The sequence below is a fragment of the Xiphophorus maculatus genome, chromosome 6 (assembly GCF_002775205.1).
Source record: "Xiphophorus maculatus strain JP 163 A chromosome 6, X_maculatus-5.0-male, whole genome shotgun sequence".
NCBI classification, from domain to species: domain Eukaryota; kingdom Metazoa; phylum Chordata; class Actinopteri; order Cyprinodontiformes; family Poeciliidae; genus Xiphophorus; species Xiphophorus maculatus.
Window position 1 is genome coordinate 22,270,302 of NC_036448.1, and position 17,316 is coordinate 22,287,617.

Here is a 17,316-nt window from a genome sequence, read left to right on the forward strand (position 1 = left end):
GTTTCTTAAAGCGAAATAGAGGCGTAATGTTTAACCTCCTCAGCTGTCTGAACTAACCTTGTAGATGACTTCTAGTATTTGAGACACAACAGTAAAGCGACCAGAAATGCCTAATATTATCAGCTTCTGCTTCGTGACATCCAGGCAGCTTCAGTCTATGATGATGATGATGATGATGGACTCTTGGTGTTACTGTAGTGTTTAGGTGTCAACAGTTCTAGTTTCTCAGCAGGAACTTGTCTGTTTTCCGTTAGTTTGATTCGTCAGAGAATGTACATGTTACAAATAAAATCATATAAAATTTCCATATAAAAACCAGCCTTTTGTTGGACAAGCTGTATTCGACGGCAAGTGTTATATAGCGCCCTTATGTGGGCAGAATTGGGAACAGTGATGTTCAGGAAGGACGGTTATGTGAGGATTCCTGACATTACAGCTTGAAGGAGTCCTGAACTGAATGAGTCACTGAGTGTTAACTATTAGTTTCTCTGCGGACCTGACTGCTACTTGTGGTCTTTGAGGATCAGACAGAGAAGTCTGGAAATGTGTCACCAAAGAGGAAAAGTTTTTTTGTTTTTTTTTTTCTATTTATGTTTTTTTGTTCAGGAATAACACATTGGCACATTTCACAGTAAAGACCATTAAAACAAATCACAACCTCTCCATATGTGACTAGCTCCAGGACCAACTTATTTAGCTGATAACTGTGAGGCAAGGCATTTTATTTATTTATTGGATCCTGTTTATTCTGTAGGGACCAGTGGTCATTGGGTAAGAGGAAAGGTCCACCCTGAACATGTAGCCGGTCCATCACAGGGCAACACAGACACACAGAACAGAGAAATATGCACACAGTTACACATAACTTAGAGAGACCAATTAGTCATGTTTTTTCTCTAAAGTTATGTTTTGAACTGGAGTACCCTGAGAAAATTCATGCATGAATATAGAAAGAGACCACACAGTTGATCGTGTTGGTCTAGCACATTAAAGCTCTTAGTAATAATAAAAAAACATGAAGGTTTATAGTTTTAATGTGACAAAACACAAAACAAGTTGTGAATACTGCAGCAAGAATCTGTATACATGCTGTCTGAATATTTTAGGTGTTCATGAACTCAGAGAAGAGGACTAAAGATTGAAAGCAAAAGTCTCCAGGATTGTGCATGTCATCGACCAACAGGTGGAGACGCAGACAAACAAAGTTCCATGTCAGATCAGCCAAGTTTTTAAGTCTGTTAAGCTCCTGGTGTGATCTATCATTTTCAAGTTCATGATTCATTTAGTTTCTAATTTCTCCTGTCGGCATATTTCCTTTTTTATTGCTGTGTTTTACTGCAGCTCACCTCATGTACACCTATGATTTTATTAGATGCAATATAAATAAATCTTTTTTTTTTATTTGCTTACAGAAACTAAAAAGTTGAACATACAATGCATCAGAGCCAAATCCTGATTTTCTGAGAAAGGTTTTAAGAATACAGACATATAGAATCAAGACAATACTTTTATTTTACTAAAAAAAATTAAACTGAACTGTTGCTAAACTTTTTCTCTTGCTTGCCTGAAGTTTGGCCAGTAGGTGTCCCCATACACCCATTTATGGCCCCCAGGAATGCTTGCAGACGTTCTGCTGGAGAGCTGAAGCAGCTGCCTGCTGTCCCCTTAGAAATAAAACTGTCTAATCACAGTTTATTTCCACCCTTGTGATGCCTTGATGTTTGAACTTTGCTTGGCCAAATACCTCAACCAGCTCACACACATCACTGATTTTCTGAACCAACACTGTACTTGATTATGATTGTTAAAATGCCCACATCCTAATATAACTGAGACCTTAAGCCAAAACCGCAGGCATGCAACAAGACAATAGGTACTCAGGCTCCAATTAGTGGGTTAAATCCAAATGCAGACAATAGAATCCATGGCAGGCAGAGTGAGATGATGAGAGGGCCTTTTGACTCCACAATTACGGTGTCGACCATTCCTCGGTGGTTCAGTTGACAACGTGGCTCTTTAATGTCCCCCTGGTGGGATTTGGTGGGCAAAACTCTTGCAAAATTTGTATTCTCTCACAAAAGCCTGAAAGATATGCAGCTTTCCTTCCCTGTGAGCGATCAGCCCCCACCCCCTGCTTTCCTGTCTCATCCTGTTCCATTACTTCTTAATCACAGATATGTCCAGTAAGACCCAACTGTTTTGCCTCCACACACACTTCCCAGCAGCAGACACGGGAAATCACAGCAGTCAGCAATAAGCCACTTGTTCTGCATGACATTGTGTGCCAGAAGGAAGAGAAATGATGCTTGCCATCACTGAGTACTGTACACATACGATACCTTGTAAAAGTATTCACACCCCTGAATGAGTTTCACCCACAAAATTCAGTGTTTTGTTGGAATTTGATGTATTAGATCAACAGGTATGGTTTAAAATGGGTTTTCTCATCAAAAATAAAAAAAAGTGGCATGGATGTGTATTCTCCTCCCCATTTACATGGATACCTCTAGCAGTCAACAGCCCACTGGTAACTCTGAAAAATCTTGCTTTGTGAATTTTTCACATGACAATTGGTTTGACAAAGACTACACAAATACTACAAGTTTAGTCTTTGTGGCGGAGTGACAAGACTGTTGAATTATTGAAAACAAACCAAGTTTTGTTAAAAGTTTGCCAGAAGCCATGTGGAGGACACGGCAAACATGTGGAAGAATTTTTTACACTCAACTGAGACCACAGTTGACCTTTTCACTGCTTTCTGCAAAACTTTACATACCAAAAGACTCACATTCTGAACAAGGCATCCTCACCATGAAATATGGTGGTGGCACTATCATGCTGTGGGAATGCTTTTCGTGGAGTTGTTACAGTTGGTGTAAAGGTGGGTAGAGCCAAGTACTAGTCAATCCTGGAAGAAAACCAAATTAAAGGCAACAAAAAAACAGAAGCATGTCAAGGAGGTTCACTTTCATTTTTGACAGTTTTTAGTTATTGTGACCAAAAAATAAAATAAATAATGGGAAGTCATTTCCAGCTCTGACTCCTGGAGGTAGACAGTGGATGGATGGATTCAAGTCTCTGGCTGTGCAGATTAGTAGAGATCAAACCTAAGAGATTTGCAGATGTAATTGTAATTTAACAATTGTGTGTAACTTTCCCTTGGTCTATCACAAAAAAAAGCACTGTAAAAGAAAAACTCCTCCACACGAACTGTCATGCTTAAACAAACGCTCGCTCAGAAAATTATGATGGCCAAGAATAGGTTACACTGGTAACACTGCCGTGTTCCAATTGGGGATTACCGTGTTACTAGATAGGCCAACAATAAATATCCCTGCCTGCAAGAACAACAGGTGTTTAACAAGATTGTTTCACTTTAATAAAAGGCTTACACAAGCTTCAGACAAATATCACATTAAGCTGCTTCAGACGAGCTGGCATTTTCCTGCCTCATCCCATGAGGTATGAAAATGTTCTCTTTCCACTCTAGCTTTAAATCTCGGAGAATGTCATGTGCAGCGAGAGGCAGATGTTGTCAAGGTGGCAGCGTTGTGTGTAATGTCACCCGATCAGATCAGCATTCCTGTCACGAAACCCCCTCCAGAGGGTGTGGCGAAAGAAAAAAAAAAAAAACAGAATAAAAGTTTCCCTTTTTTATTTTCAGTCTGCGATGAACATGCAGCTGGAGCTTGTGCCTCTGAACTGGGGGGTGGATGGCACCGACGCCAGCCCCTTTCAAGCTAGCTGTGAAAGCACCCCTGGCTCTGTTAGTATGCCAGCCTGAGCACCAGTCAGCCACATCCTCCAGCTGGGCCTGTGCCACCACTGGGCACCTGGACCCTCTCACAAACCTCATGAAACAGAATATATATTTAAGATCACGGCATGCAGCTCACAACATCGGGTCTATGGCTGCATGGTGTCTACAGGGCGCGTGCACCTGTGTTTCATTCATCTTATGCAGACTTTCATCACTGTATTAGGCTTTTAGAAAACTTTTAAGAGACAGATTCACTCTTCAGGCTGTGCCTCAAACACTGGAGTGTGTCCAGAGTCACCCAGGCCTGAAAGACAGCCATCGTTATCCAACTCTCACAAGGTGTCATTGTAGGCATCCTGTGATTACCATATCAGCACCACATGAAACATTTATGGCTTGCTGGCAGTGATGCACTGGCAGGCATCCTAATTTTTCCAACAGGGCTTGTCAAGTTGCATTGTTTAAAGTTCTGGTGGCATGAGCAGAAAAAAAAACACTGGCCCTGAAATCTCTGAAAGCTCTGTCACTTCTAGTCTAAGCCTCAGCCTGGTATTATGAATTTCTCTGCAGCACCTGTAACACTCAACCAAGCAACTTTTCATGTAGATTCACATTAAATTATTCATGACTGGAATCTCTCCATTGTTTTTTTTCTGCTGCAATTTACTTAGAATCAAAACAATAAAAAAATACTGTCATCAATTGTAAAAAAATCTTGCTTTAAAACAGTGACTGAAATCAGTCAGTTTCTGCTTCATAATGCCAGTTTCAGATGACTGATTATATTCTGGCCAAGTACCAACTGGTGCAGCTTTCCAGTATGTGATGATCTCATCTGTGCCCCATGCTGTGTCGTATCACAAAAGACAGACCCCTGAATAAAATATCTTTAGGGTCAAATGGGACATCAAAATTTACTTTGCTTCCCCAAGTTTAGATCCATTTAACCCACTTTTTCCAAGACATCATGATATATGCTGAGGGAGGAAAGAGTGGGACGCCGTGCGATTGTCCAACTTTTAAGTCGCTTATCAGCATATTGCAAAAAATGCCGAGTTTTTTAACAAACTGAGCTGCACTGTTTCTGTTTCATAAGGAAGGAACCATTGATATTTCTTACATCTTTTCTTTAGGGTTTAAAAACTTTAAGGTTCAAATTAAACCGCCGTCTTACAGTGACAGTTTACCTCAAAGTTAGGAGTAAAACTGTACTGATTGTTCAATCGTTTCTGTGCGAGGCTCGGTGTTCTGTGGCAGTAAGCAGGTGAGACCCAGATTGGTTGCTTCGCGGTACTTCATCACCCTGCTTTGTTGTTGTCACAGCCACAATTGGTTTGTACTTCCCATCTGCTGCATCAGCAAAGTCACGACTGATTTGGTCACTTTGGAGCCCGGTTAGCTTTGCTCACTTCCATTCCAGCCATCGTTACAAATGGCGTCTTTACACGGCGGAGTTAACCCGGATAGCTCTGTCTCCTGGGTGCCTTTATTATCTATTCATCATGTTGTCCCAGTTTACTGTATCTGAGGGTGAATCTGGCTGTCTCAGTGCAGCTCTAACTACACATACCTGGCAGGCGGCCTGGGGCGGGGGATTAGAGGGATTATAAAATCCTCGGTGGAGGTGTTTCTCTCTGAGTTGATAAGAAGGTGAAAACATATTCTGAGAAGATGCAGTTTGTGTTTGTGCTCTTTTAACACTAACATGCCTTCAGACAGTGTTTGCATATGTTAAAAATAGCTTTATTTCTATGCTGAACATTTGCACAAGTAGCCAGGGGCAACTTCGGTGTGTCCAATCTTGTGAAGAAAAAAGTATTGGAGACATTAAAATGAAATGTTCTTGGCCTCATATCCATCCCTCTGAGCAGGCTCGATGGACACTCCTCCCCGCTCATTTGCATTGCTGAGTAGATCCTTTGTGTCACCAGGAGGTTTAGAAAGAGCAGCGTTGCAGCCAATTTCCAGATGGCAATTCACATGTTTGACATGTCCTCAAATTCTGTCAAAAAAAAAAAAGTGCTGCCTCTTCCCACTGATTCCATTAGCTATTTGGAGGGGGGAAGGGGGTGCATGCATTTGCGCAAATGGAAAGTGTCCACCGGTGTGAATATTCACATCTGCACATGCTGAATAATAGACGATTACTAGCTCAGGTGCAGCCCTGTTTGCAGGCTTTTTCCCTTTGCACAGTGCTAATTTTATCTGAAAGGGCATGCTAAATGCAGAATTCTTGTTTCTCAGACCTGATCTTGTATTCTGTCTAAAGAGGTAACACATTCTTTTGTGAAAGCACTGGCGGCAGGGAATAATATGTCTCCCATATAGACTCAGGAGCCTGAGGTCTTGGCATCTGTTCCTAACATTTCAGCAGGATCCAGACACCTACAGCAGCTTCTCCAACAATGAGGCCATATATCATTTGTCACTGCCAGAATCCCCCAAAGTAATGAACGAGTAATAATGGCATATATGTTAAAGTGAATTCTCAAAAGGTAGCTCATCCAGAGTCATTATTGTGCCACATAAGCAGATGAGTTTCCTCAAATGAGATCATTTTTGTCACCCTGAGGACAGCGGGGTGTTACTCTTTTCAGGTTGAATAAGTCATCCTCATTTGGCGCTAATGGGGCTCCGTACTAAGGTGGTGCTTGTAAGAGGAACGGTGAATCCCATTTTCTTTTCATTTAAACTGAAAGCTTTTCTTGCTCATTTGTTGTTATGCTCAAAGTAGAAATTTGATTCAAAAAGTCACGCATGGCAAGCATCACTTGTCACAATAACATAGTAGCATGTTACAGGGCGGGGTTATAGAAACTTTTTTTTACAGCAAGCATTTCTGGAATCTTGTGTATAGTCATGAAGTGAAAGGAAAATGATGCAGATATTTTACAAACATAAAAATCGAAAAATATTGTAAAAGTACAAATTCTGCTGTTCTCTAAAGGCCTCAGGAGTTTTTTCTATAAAACATTAGTGAACAAACAACATCCTGAAGATCAAGAAAAACAGACAGATCAAAAGATAAAACTATGGAGACATTTAAAGGAGGGCTAAGCTATAAAACAATATCTCAAGCTTTGAATATCTCGCTGGGCACTGCAGCTGCAGTTTTATAAGGGCGTCATCCACGTGAGCCGACATGTTTGGCAAGGGAATTATTAATCAAAAAACCAATTAAAGTTTCCATTGGCAACTCTAGAGGAGCTGTAGAGATCCACAGTACACATGTGAGGGACAATGGGGAAGCTACTGCTGAAACAGACCCACTTTTCACCACTGGTTCACCAATGGACTGGTTTAGATCAAAGCATATTTATGCGTTTGAATGGCCCAGTTCAAGTCCAGACCTACACCCAATTTTAGATTCAGTGGCAAGATCTGAAAACACACATTCATAGAGATTCTCCATCCAAAATGACTGAGCTTGAAGATGAAATGGCAAAAATTACAACAAAGTTAGTATAGATCTTTTGCAAGGTATTGACATTATTGGTTGGAATGTACCACCATACAGCAAACTTTCTGTAACCCACCAGTTTCCTCAATTGATAAATGTTTGCTATTTCTTGGTAATGCAATGCTGTTTAGACATAATGGGCATATTTATGAAGGCTCATTGCACGTTTGAGAGTATTTTGTCTGGACTTTGTGTTGTCTCGCTGGTGATGCATTTGCACATTGAAGGAAGGTGTGCTCTGACAGATACAGCTGAGGTGTTGCTTTTCTTGTAAAAAAGATGATAGCATGCTATGGCTCTCCCCAGCTGGATGAGAAATTTGCAGAGGCACACATATCTGTGTAACATCCACATAGCAGAACTCACCCAAACTACAGAGTCTGGGGTGAAAGCGCATTTCCGAGCACCGAGACCAGAAATCCAGTGCTCAGCGCATTTTTTACTACACACAGTATTTTGATGTTGAGATATTGACATTTCGAAAGAAAATCCCAGATGAGATTTGCTGCACAAGCAGGGCATCTACTTGAGTGGTCAATGCACCTTAGCAGCTCTGATGTCCAATTCTGCACAGACACAGTCGAGCCTATCACTCATAAGTGCTGATGTTGCCTTGCTCACAGCAAAGCCACAGAGTCCCCAGAGGTAAGTATCACTGCTAACTGTCATCCTTGTACTTTGATTACTGCGCTAGGGGGGAGAGTGATGACCATGGCTGCTTCTAGTCCTGCTCAGACTCAGGAAGCCTTATGAGATCACATAGGAGACTTTCAGTCTTTTGGTTTGGTTTATCATTTCGATTAGAAAAAAGTTTTCTACAAGGAAACCCAACTGCTTGAGTCACTGAGTTTGCAGCAATCCCTCATCCTGAGCAAGGTTTTGGTGAGTGGTCCCAAAGGACTTTTGATGTGAGCCTGTCCAAGAAACGATATACAGCTCAGTGGTTAATCACAGGATCAACTGAACTTTCTATGGAAGAAAAGAGAGTAAACAAAGTTACTGGCATCAGTACATCTTTCTAGTGGAGGGTGACAGACACAAATTCCCTGGATCAGGCGCAACTTTTTTTTTTTTTTAATAAAAGACCAAAAAAAAAAAAAAGAAACTTAGGGAGAACAAAACGCAACAAAAATGACAAAAGGAGAATCCTTTCGGACCCAGCTAAGATGAAATCTCAAAATAGACAACATAAATCTCTGCCAAGAAACAGAGCGCTGAAAGTAAATGGAGACAAGAAATTGCAAGATTACAGTCACATTGATTTTCTTTTTACAGGTATTTACGGTAATGCAAAAAATTATATCCACATAAATATCCTGCACCCAATATGCTTCTCTTAACACAAATTGAAAAATGAAAGGGTTCATTTGGGGTTGAGGTTGTTGAATCTTCCATAATACTTTGCATTCATTAACAACCATTAAAAAGCCTTGAAGCGTTTTGCCTAAAAACTTTTCCTCATCCCACAAACCTCAGTTTGCCCTTGAACTACTTCCCGTCCACCAAACCTGACGGCTGATGTTCAGAGACATTTCTGAATGATTACCTAATAACACATTTTTACCTATATATAACCTCTGTCTGCCTTTGGGGCATGAATTATTTTGAATCTGAGTGTGCAAGGTGGCTGTTCTTAACAGAACAAGCTTTAAGAAGTCAGAATGTTTCACTTTCATCGTCCCAATAATATGGAATGCATCTATGTGAATTGTCAGTTAAAGAAATAATAAATATGTATATCTTCAGCCCAAGCAAATACTGAAAACATATAATTATTTAAATTGTGTTTGAAATTTTGAAAAGAACACGAACAAATACCCCTGAGCAACAACTGCTGGGAAGTACTTAAGAAAAATGTCTTCAGGGACGGCGCATTAAGAAGTTTTTACCGCCGTGGTTGCTGGAGGGAAAGGCAAATTCAAAAATGTAAATGTGCTTCAGTGTACTATTTCATGTAAAGAGAGATACTTCCCTTTGGGGGCGATATAAGTGAGATTAAATAGCAGAATTAAGTAGCAGCAGAGTTACAGGAACATACTGGAATACTCTGTGTCCTTTTGCACTTGAGACTGAAGCAGCTCATACTGATGTATTATTATGACGGTGCTTAGAGCTGTTGCTGGTTTGACGTGTGAATAAGGTTGAGAAGAACTAGACAATGATATTATGATGGATGTGTAAAATGTTGTGCATAACAAAATTCTTAAAGCACCTGTAACTCAATTTATACCAACAAAGTAATATAAATACTGTTTTCCTTTAAATAAATTTGTCTCTTATTTTAAGCTTATACTTGCTTACTACTTTAGTTTGATCAAAATGTGAAGAAACAAATCCTTAACTTCCCCATTTCTATGATTTTGAATGATGTGGAACAGAGGCACATTTCCTTTATTCACTCTTTAAATTAGAAAAGGAAAGATAATATATCACTTGAGATCTGTTTGGCTAAAGTTGCCCATGTCTGCTTCAAATCAATCCATCCATTTTCTATATTGATGCCATGGGCTGATGCCTGTCTGAAGCCATCATTGGATTAAAAACATTGTAGACCGTCAATAGATTGCCACTGCCAGTCTATCACAGGGCAACACAGAGGCAGACTATCATATAAACATAAGCACACACACAACCTCAGACCTAAGGCTACCCTAGAGCAAATGAATATGAAAGGCATACTTTTGGTTCTGTGGGAGGAAGTCAGAGAACTGAGAGGATCCACTAATGCACAAAAAACATGCAAACCCCATTCAGAATGTCTCTGGCTGGGATTTAAACCTACGACCTTCCTGCTGCAAGGCAACAGGGCTAATAACTGTGGCAAGTTTTATACAACTGGAACTGTGACAAACCAGCCAGGACTGAGTTTATCTTGACACCGCAAAGAATGGTGAGGGAGGTAGGCAATAAACAAACTCCATAGCTCACTGCTGCAGAACCTTGTTGCAATGACTTACCAGGGGTCTTAGGAAAAGAAATCTAGATATACAGTACAGACCAAAAGTTTGGACACACCTTCTCATTGAATACAATTAGAAAGTGTGTCCAACCTTTTTGTCTGTACTGTATATAAGAAAAATTAACAAAAAATGTGAAAATATGTGAACACAAAAAAACCAGCCACTATATTGTACTGTTGTGCAAGTTATAGGATAATGTTTTTTTTACTTTTGTCTCTCACACAAATGTAAACATTTGGAGTTAGAAAAACACGACTGGAACTTTAACTAAGCCAGGATCTTTGATTAAGCATGAGGCAGAGCTTTTCAGAACCTCTCTGGGTGGTTCTGGAATTAAAACAAATAATGGATAAATATGTGTACTTGGTGCTAAATAAAGATCTGTGATGCTGTGAGTCAGTTCCCCATACAAAGCTCTTGTGAACCTTGTTCAAGTATGTGATACTAATAACTCATGGTATCAGTAAATACGTACAAATCTGGTGGTGTCTGTATCTTTTAGTCCTTCAACAGGATAATGATTGAAAATTTGTGGCCAAATTAATGGGAACATTTTTCCAGGCACACAAGCTCATCCTTATTCCTGGGTCACATCAGTCTTCAGAAATACCCAAGATCCTCTCTCCGTACAAAGCACTGCTATGTTGAAAAAAACTGGCTTTTAAACCGTATTAGCAGCAGGGGGGATTGCTTCGTCACTGAATAAATGCATTTAGCATAAGATTATGTAAAGATCATTTTTACATGTCTTTAAAAAGAGGGTGCAAGTAAAAGTGGAGGGTTCTACATGTGGTTATTTCTATGATCTGTAATAACATTATTAGCTGTAGCAGTGGCCTCAAATGACTGTGCTCGCACATCTCATGCCTGCCTTTCGGTGGGTGGGGATCTAAAGGGCATGTGTGTGCTTGAAAAGTGACAGGGGCAGCTGGGGAATGGAATCCAGTAAGAAAGGATCTGGGACATGCAGATCACAGGGTCTGTAGTACAGCGCTCTGTCGCATCAGCTTGGTGCGGAAAAACTCAGCCAGGAATCAATGTGAGTGTTACGACCAACCAGGCGGTACAGTGAAACTGCTGCTGACAGCGTTCAAGAGCCCTGGAGATCAATCAGCAGCAATTGTCTTTAGCAGACCTCTCATTGCTTCAGGAGTTGGTGATTGAGTTAATTGCATGCTGTTATAAGTGACGGAAACATTATCGCTACGAAGGTGATGGGTGGGAAGCAGTCACGCAGCCTGTCCAACTCAGAGTTGAATGAGGTGAGTGTGGGCCAAAGGAGGAAGGGTACAATTAGAGACGAGCAGCCCAGCCTGTCCTGGGCAGCGGAGAGGATCCGTAAACAAACCAGCGTCCACTTTGGTTTCAGTACTCTGAGTTTAGCCATGCGGGGGTTGGATGAAACCCCCGCTGAGCTGTGGGAGCTCCAGGACCTTCAGAAACTCAACTTGTCCATGAACTGTCTGTGCTCCTTGCCTCCCGCTCTGGGCTCTCTGGATAATCTGGTGATTCTCAACTTATTGGGAAACAGCCTGTCCAGCCTCCCCCCTGAGATCGGCCTGCTGAAGAAGCTTCGCGTGCTGTTCGCCTGTCGCAACCGCCTGAGTGAAGTCCCTGAGGAGCTGGGCTCCTGCACATGCCTGGAGGTGCTGAGCTTGGCCAACAACCAGATCTCCAGCCTCCCCAGCAGCTTGGCTGCCATGCATCATCTGACCAAACTCAACCTCAGTCACAACCGCATTGTTCACATCCCCACCTGTGTCTACAGCATGAAAGGACTGGTCTTCCTGCACTTGGCCTGCAACCGCTTGGAGACCATAGCAGATCAGATTCAGGACCTGGTTAACTTGAAGATCCTGATCGTGGAGGGAAACAGCATACACACTCTTCCAAAGACTTTGTGTTTCTTGGATTCATTAGAGCTTCTGAATGTGGACTTTAACGAGCTGCAAAGTGTGCCTGATGAGATGTACCAGCTGAGCAGACTCAGGCGGTTAGCCTGCCACCCACTGGATAAAGGACTTCATATAATTCACAACCCGCTCCTCAAGCCTATCCATGAGGTGCTGCAAGGTGGACTCAGTGCCCTGTATAACTACCTCAAGCCTACTTAAACAATCACCACTGTTTGTGTGTGTATCTGTATGCTGTTTGATGATTCCTTGGCACCCTGACGGCCATGCACCATTTGACCAAACTCTCTCTGATGTTTCTACAGCAATGGTCTCAAACGCCAGTCCTCAAGAGCATGTGTCCTGCAACTTTTAGATGTGTCTCTGCTTCAAAACACCTGGGTCCAATGTTAGCTCATTAGCAGAACTCAGTGGAGGCTAGTGAAGCAGTTTAGTCATTTTATTCAAGCATGTAGGACATTTATGCAAGACTCTGGCCCTCAAGGATTGCCGTTAGGTCTAGAGCATGATAGGCCTGGTCTTCTTTCACTTGGAAGCAGTGGCTTCCAAATGATTGCAACCCATTGCTAACCAGATTCAGGGCCTGGTTAATCTGAACATTCTGATCATAGAGAGGAATATTACATGCACACATAAAGATTCTGTGTTTCTTGGAGTGTTCAGGGCTCCGTAATTCAACAACTGAGCAGACTCAATGAGCTGGCATGCCTTCTAATGAATATTTGCCATTAACCATATTGGATTTCATATTATTTAGAACTAGTGGTGGTTTTTAATAAGGAGGATATGGCTCTCCACCCAGGGTGGCATGGCCTGAGGATCCCCATTAGCACTTAAATAAATTACATTTCTAGTTAATGAGGTTCAGGACACTCTGGTACTTTGACCAGTGCAAACATGGCAAGAAAATATAGCTGATAAATGATGCTACTGTTGGTGTCTGAGCTGGAGCTTCCAGGTTGATCCTAATTTTAAGTGGTATATCACAGTTTTTGTTTTGTTTTTTAAATTAGGGCTGGAAAAAGTAGTCCTTCTGAATTTGAAATAGTTTTTGTGAAGTACAAGACTAATATTGAACACATCAATATATTTCTGATAAATTGAATATGAGAGAAGGATTTGGTGTTGTGGTACAAAAATATTGGGATGGATTTATGAAAGAGTTCACCACTGTAATATAACTCTTCTCTTAAGCTTGTCCAGGAGGCAGTGCAAGGTTAAATAAGTGCTCTCTGCAGTTACTTTAAGCCCAAATGAGGAACTGTTACCATGTGCTTTCAAGTTTGTGTATTCAAAGCATGATTATTATGTTATAAGTCTAATATTGTTTAAAATTGTCCACTTTACCAGTATGACTCTGTAAAGATATACCAAATTTTGCTTGAATAGCATTATAGTTCTTTGTATTTGCAAATCTAGTTTTGTTATGTAATGGGGTCAAGATAAGTTGTTCAGCTGGTGTTAAAAATTCACAAGTCTACATTTGGGTGCTGATTGCTCATCGGCTGATCCTGGTGTTGCAGTGTGAGTCTGACAGGGGTAAGTTTAACTACAGAGCAACTCTCCTCATTGTATTCAGGTCACATGGATCAGGTGTGTAAAGTCAGTGGAAAGAACAGCAGAGCAGGACTGGGGGTGTTGAAGATTCCTCAACAGATTAAAAGGAAACACACACACACACAACATGGAGACGATTAAATATTGTTCCATTCATCAGATCAAAGCATCAGCGGGTGATCCGTGTTGCAACACCAAGCAGCTGACAATAAAGATGGGAATAAAATGTTTTCCAACCACAGTAAAGGTAAATTTCTAAAACTGAATGTCCACTGCAATGTTTCTAAGGTTTAGGAAAAGCAACTTTTGTTTCTTCAAAAACAACTCAATTTCTATGCAACTAAATTACATTTTTACATATTCAGACTTTGCTACTGGTCAAATCAAATTGCCCATTCTGAAAAAGCCCAACCAAAAACAACAGGTGCAGTGTTCATATTCCAAAAAGTGTGACTTGTTTTATGCTGCAATGCACATCTAATCACTGAAAATATGAAGGATTTTACTCTTGTGAAAACAGTCTGTTCCGAAAAAGTATTAGTAGCATAATAAAAAGAAAATTAAACATACTTTGACATAATATAAAGCTTATTATGAGTTGAAGAAGTAGTTTTTAGTTGTTGTTTTTTTCTTTGAGTTATCTCAGTCTAAAGACAAAATTAGTTATACTTGCTCAGTGGTGGTATGAAAATATGTGCATTTTCCCCCAAAAACCCCTTTTTCTGATTTAACTATGTGTTTGCAAAAAGAAGGAAAGGTTTTAGATTATAAAATAATCTTTTGAAGAATTTCAGTTCAGTGTCAAATTATAGTAGTTAAGCCCCACGATGACAGAAATCCACTTTGGAAGTGGCTCCTCTCTGACTTAGCATTAGATTGAAAGTTTAGACATCAAACTTAATGTCTGAGGTTCAAACTTGTCAATTCAACTTCAAAATCTTGAGTAACAGTGTTATGTTCATGTGCCTCTGTCATGATATGTCTATGGGTGATATTAAATTAGTAATTTTAGTGGAAATAAATGAATTTTTAAATTAAATTTTCCCAAAAAATATTTACAAAAAGTATGTTCTTTGTTTGATATGTTTAGAAACTTCAATTTCTCAGTGTTGGTAAAGTTCATATGAAACATCCATGTATTTAAAAATGTTAGATAAACCAACATCGGTCGCAGGTTGCCATATTTGTTGACACATGTTAACCTAAATGACCTTAAATACTAAATTCTGCCTTATTATTCTAAAATGAAATACAGTAAAATCAATCAATGAAGTGGTTAAAGATTATTGAATCTAGCTGAAATCAACAAAATCCTGATAATCAGCAACCTACTGCTGTACTTTTCTATACATTGTCAGAACATGGATTGTATATTGTAGTAATCTGGTTGTACAGTGTGTTTTCAGCATTAAAAATAGCACAAATACTTCTCGTTTGGAAATATTTGAATCTAAAAATATTGACCTGTTAAAAATGTGCCATTAAATTTTTTTTTTAATTTAATTTCATTAATAATTATGGGAATGCAAGAGTGTGAATTCAGTTTCATTATTAGGTAAAGCAGCTGTTTTGATTTAATGAGTAAGAAAAAGTGTAAGTGTCCTATTTTTAGTAGTAATCAGCAGTATCTGTTGCAGCTCAGCCATTTTATCTGTGATCGAGATTTACAAGCTTATGTTTCTACAACCAGTCTTAAAACTACATGTCTAATTTTACTTCAAGTGAGACCGAGGAACGGCAGAAAAGCGACCTCTCTTGGTAAATTATTGTTACTGCATCACAGTGCCGCTCACATTCACGCACACACACAGTCTATGCATTCATGATAGATGACGCCCTCTTGAATAAGTCTTTGTCCCAGATAGTCCCAGATAGTGATCATGGGATGTGCTGTCAAAGAAAGCACATATAGAAGTGTTGCATCGGCATGAGCCAAATGACCTGATTTCAGGTTCTGTGTGGGGCTCTTAAGGGAACCTGGAAAGAAACGTCTGATAAACATATATTCCAAGAAATAATATGTATATATATAAACATGACTATGGCTATAAAAACTTAATCTCCAGATATTTATATGCATATTTTGTGTTAAGGCTCATTGTTAGCCATAAATAAGTCACCCAGTTAGAAATGATAAAATGTAGCACTTATATTTTTGAAAATAAACAATAAATAATGGCAGGAAAAAACTATGGGAATGTGGAAAAAAATACATAAATAAAAGCAGAGATAATGCATTTGTGCAGAAAAATATTTAAAATCAAACAAAGATGTAATATTGTATGTTGCAAAGTTTCTAACGCTTGAAAATGTTTGTATTAAATTACGTTGTGAATACAAACTACAAGGCATTGTATTATGATTTGTTGTAATAAATGAATACACAGTTGTGCATACTTGTGAAGTTGAAGATACATAATGCATTTTCTATGTTTGGTACAAATGAACATAAATAATATTATTTTACGACTGATATAATAATAAAATCTGAAAAGTGTGGCATGCATTTATATTTAAGCAATTTGACTCAATTTGCTACATTTACAGCTTCACTTTTTTCGGGATGAACACTGGTTTTCAATATCTATCTTCTTTGAATATTACATGGAGAGGGTCTGTGAACAGAAATTTTCAAGAAATGCCATTCATTCTCAGTTGGATATACACATTAATATAATTTCAAAAAACATTCTATTGCAGATTTGTTTGTATGTTTAAGGTTGTTCCTGGAAGGTAAACCTCCAACCCACTGACAGGTCTTTTGCCATCTCAATTTTTTTCCATAGTTGTGCTGCATTTACTTCCTTACATATTCCCCTTAACTTTCCTGCGGAGGAGAAACGTGCCCCCACATCATGATGCTGCCACTACCATGTTTTGCTGTGTGTTTGTCTCGTAGGTTTGCAGTTATGGCATACACTGTCACTTTCAGATTGTGAAATGAACAGAACTCTGTGAGATGACCAAAGCTTTAGATATTGTTTTATAACCTAACAAAGTTTTCCTCCTGATCTGTCTCTGGTGTGTTCTTGGTTTTCATGATGCTCTTTGTTCAGAAATCTGTTCACACAAACCTCTGTGGCCTTCACAGCAAAGCTGGACTATAATTAAGGTTTACACTCAGTTTACTGAATTTCATTAAAAGGTATCAAAGTAAAGAGGGATGGATGGAACTGCATGCCAAACTATTCAGATTTCTATTTGAACAGGTTTTAAAAGGCTCTTATCAGTTCCCTTCCTCTTGGCCATCATTGCATAGCATCTCAATAAAATACATTAAAGCAAATATAAAAATAGTGAAAAGTCTTAATTTTAGGTTTAGATTTATTTATAAGTGAATAATTTGTGATGGAATATGGAACCAGAATAATACTTTTCTGAGAAATTATCGCTGTAAATGAGAGAAAATACAGAAATGTTACTTATTTTTACAAACACATTAGCTAATTTACTGCACTATGCAGCTTTGCTCCTCTTCCCTTTCCAAATCCTAGCTACTACTAGTCATAACAATTTTCCCTTTTGAGATTAACTCCCTTTTAAATCCACTTCCTGGATCCACTTATGGAAAGACTCTCTTGTGCATTTTCTAATAAAGTACACAACACACCATGTCAGGAAAGTAATGCGCTCCTTTACAGTTTACCCGTCTGCCTGTGGGCATTA

The 17,316-nt window shown here is 39.4% G+C and overlaps 1 protein-coding gene across 1 annotated transcript; it reads left to right on the forward strand.

Annotated features, from left to right (window-relative positions):
* Positions 1-11,219: 11,219 nt before the first annotated feature.
* On the forward strand, positions 11,220-15,074 carry lrrc30 (leucine rich repeat containing 30). The gene has a single exon (XM_023335107.1). It carries the CDS (start codon positions 11,395-11,397, stop codon positions 12,292-12,294), a length of 900 nt encoding a protein of 299 aa, XP_023190875.1. The 5' UTR covers positions 11,220-11,394; the 3' UTR covers positions 12,295-15,074.
* The last annotated feature ends 2,242 nt before the right edge of the window (positions 15,075-17,316 follow it).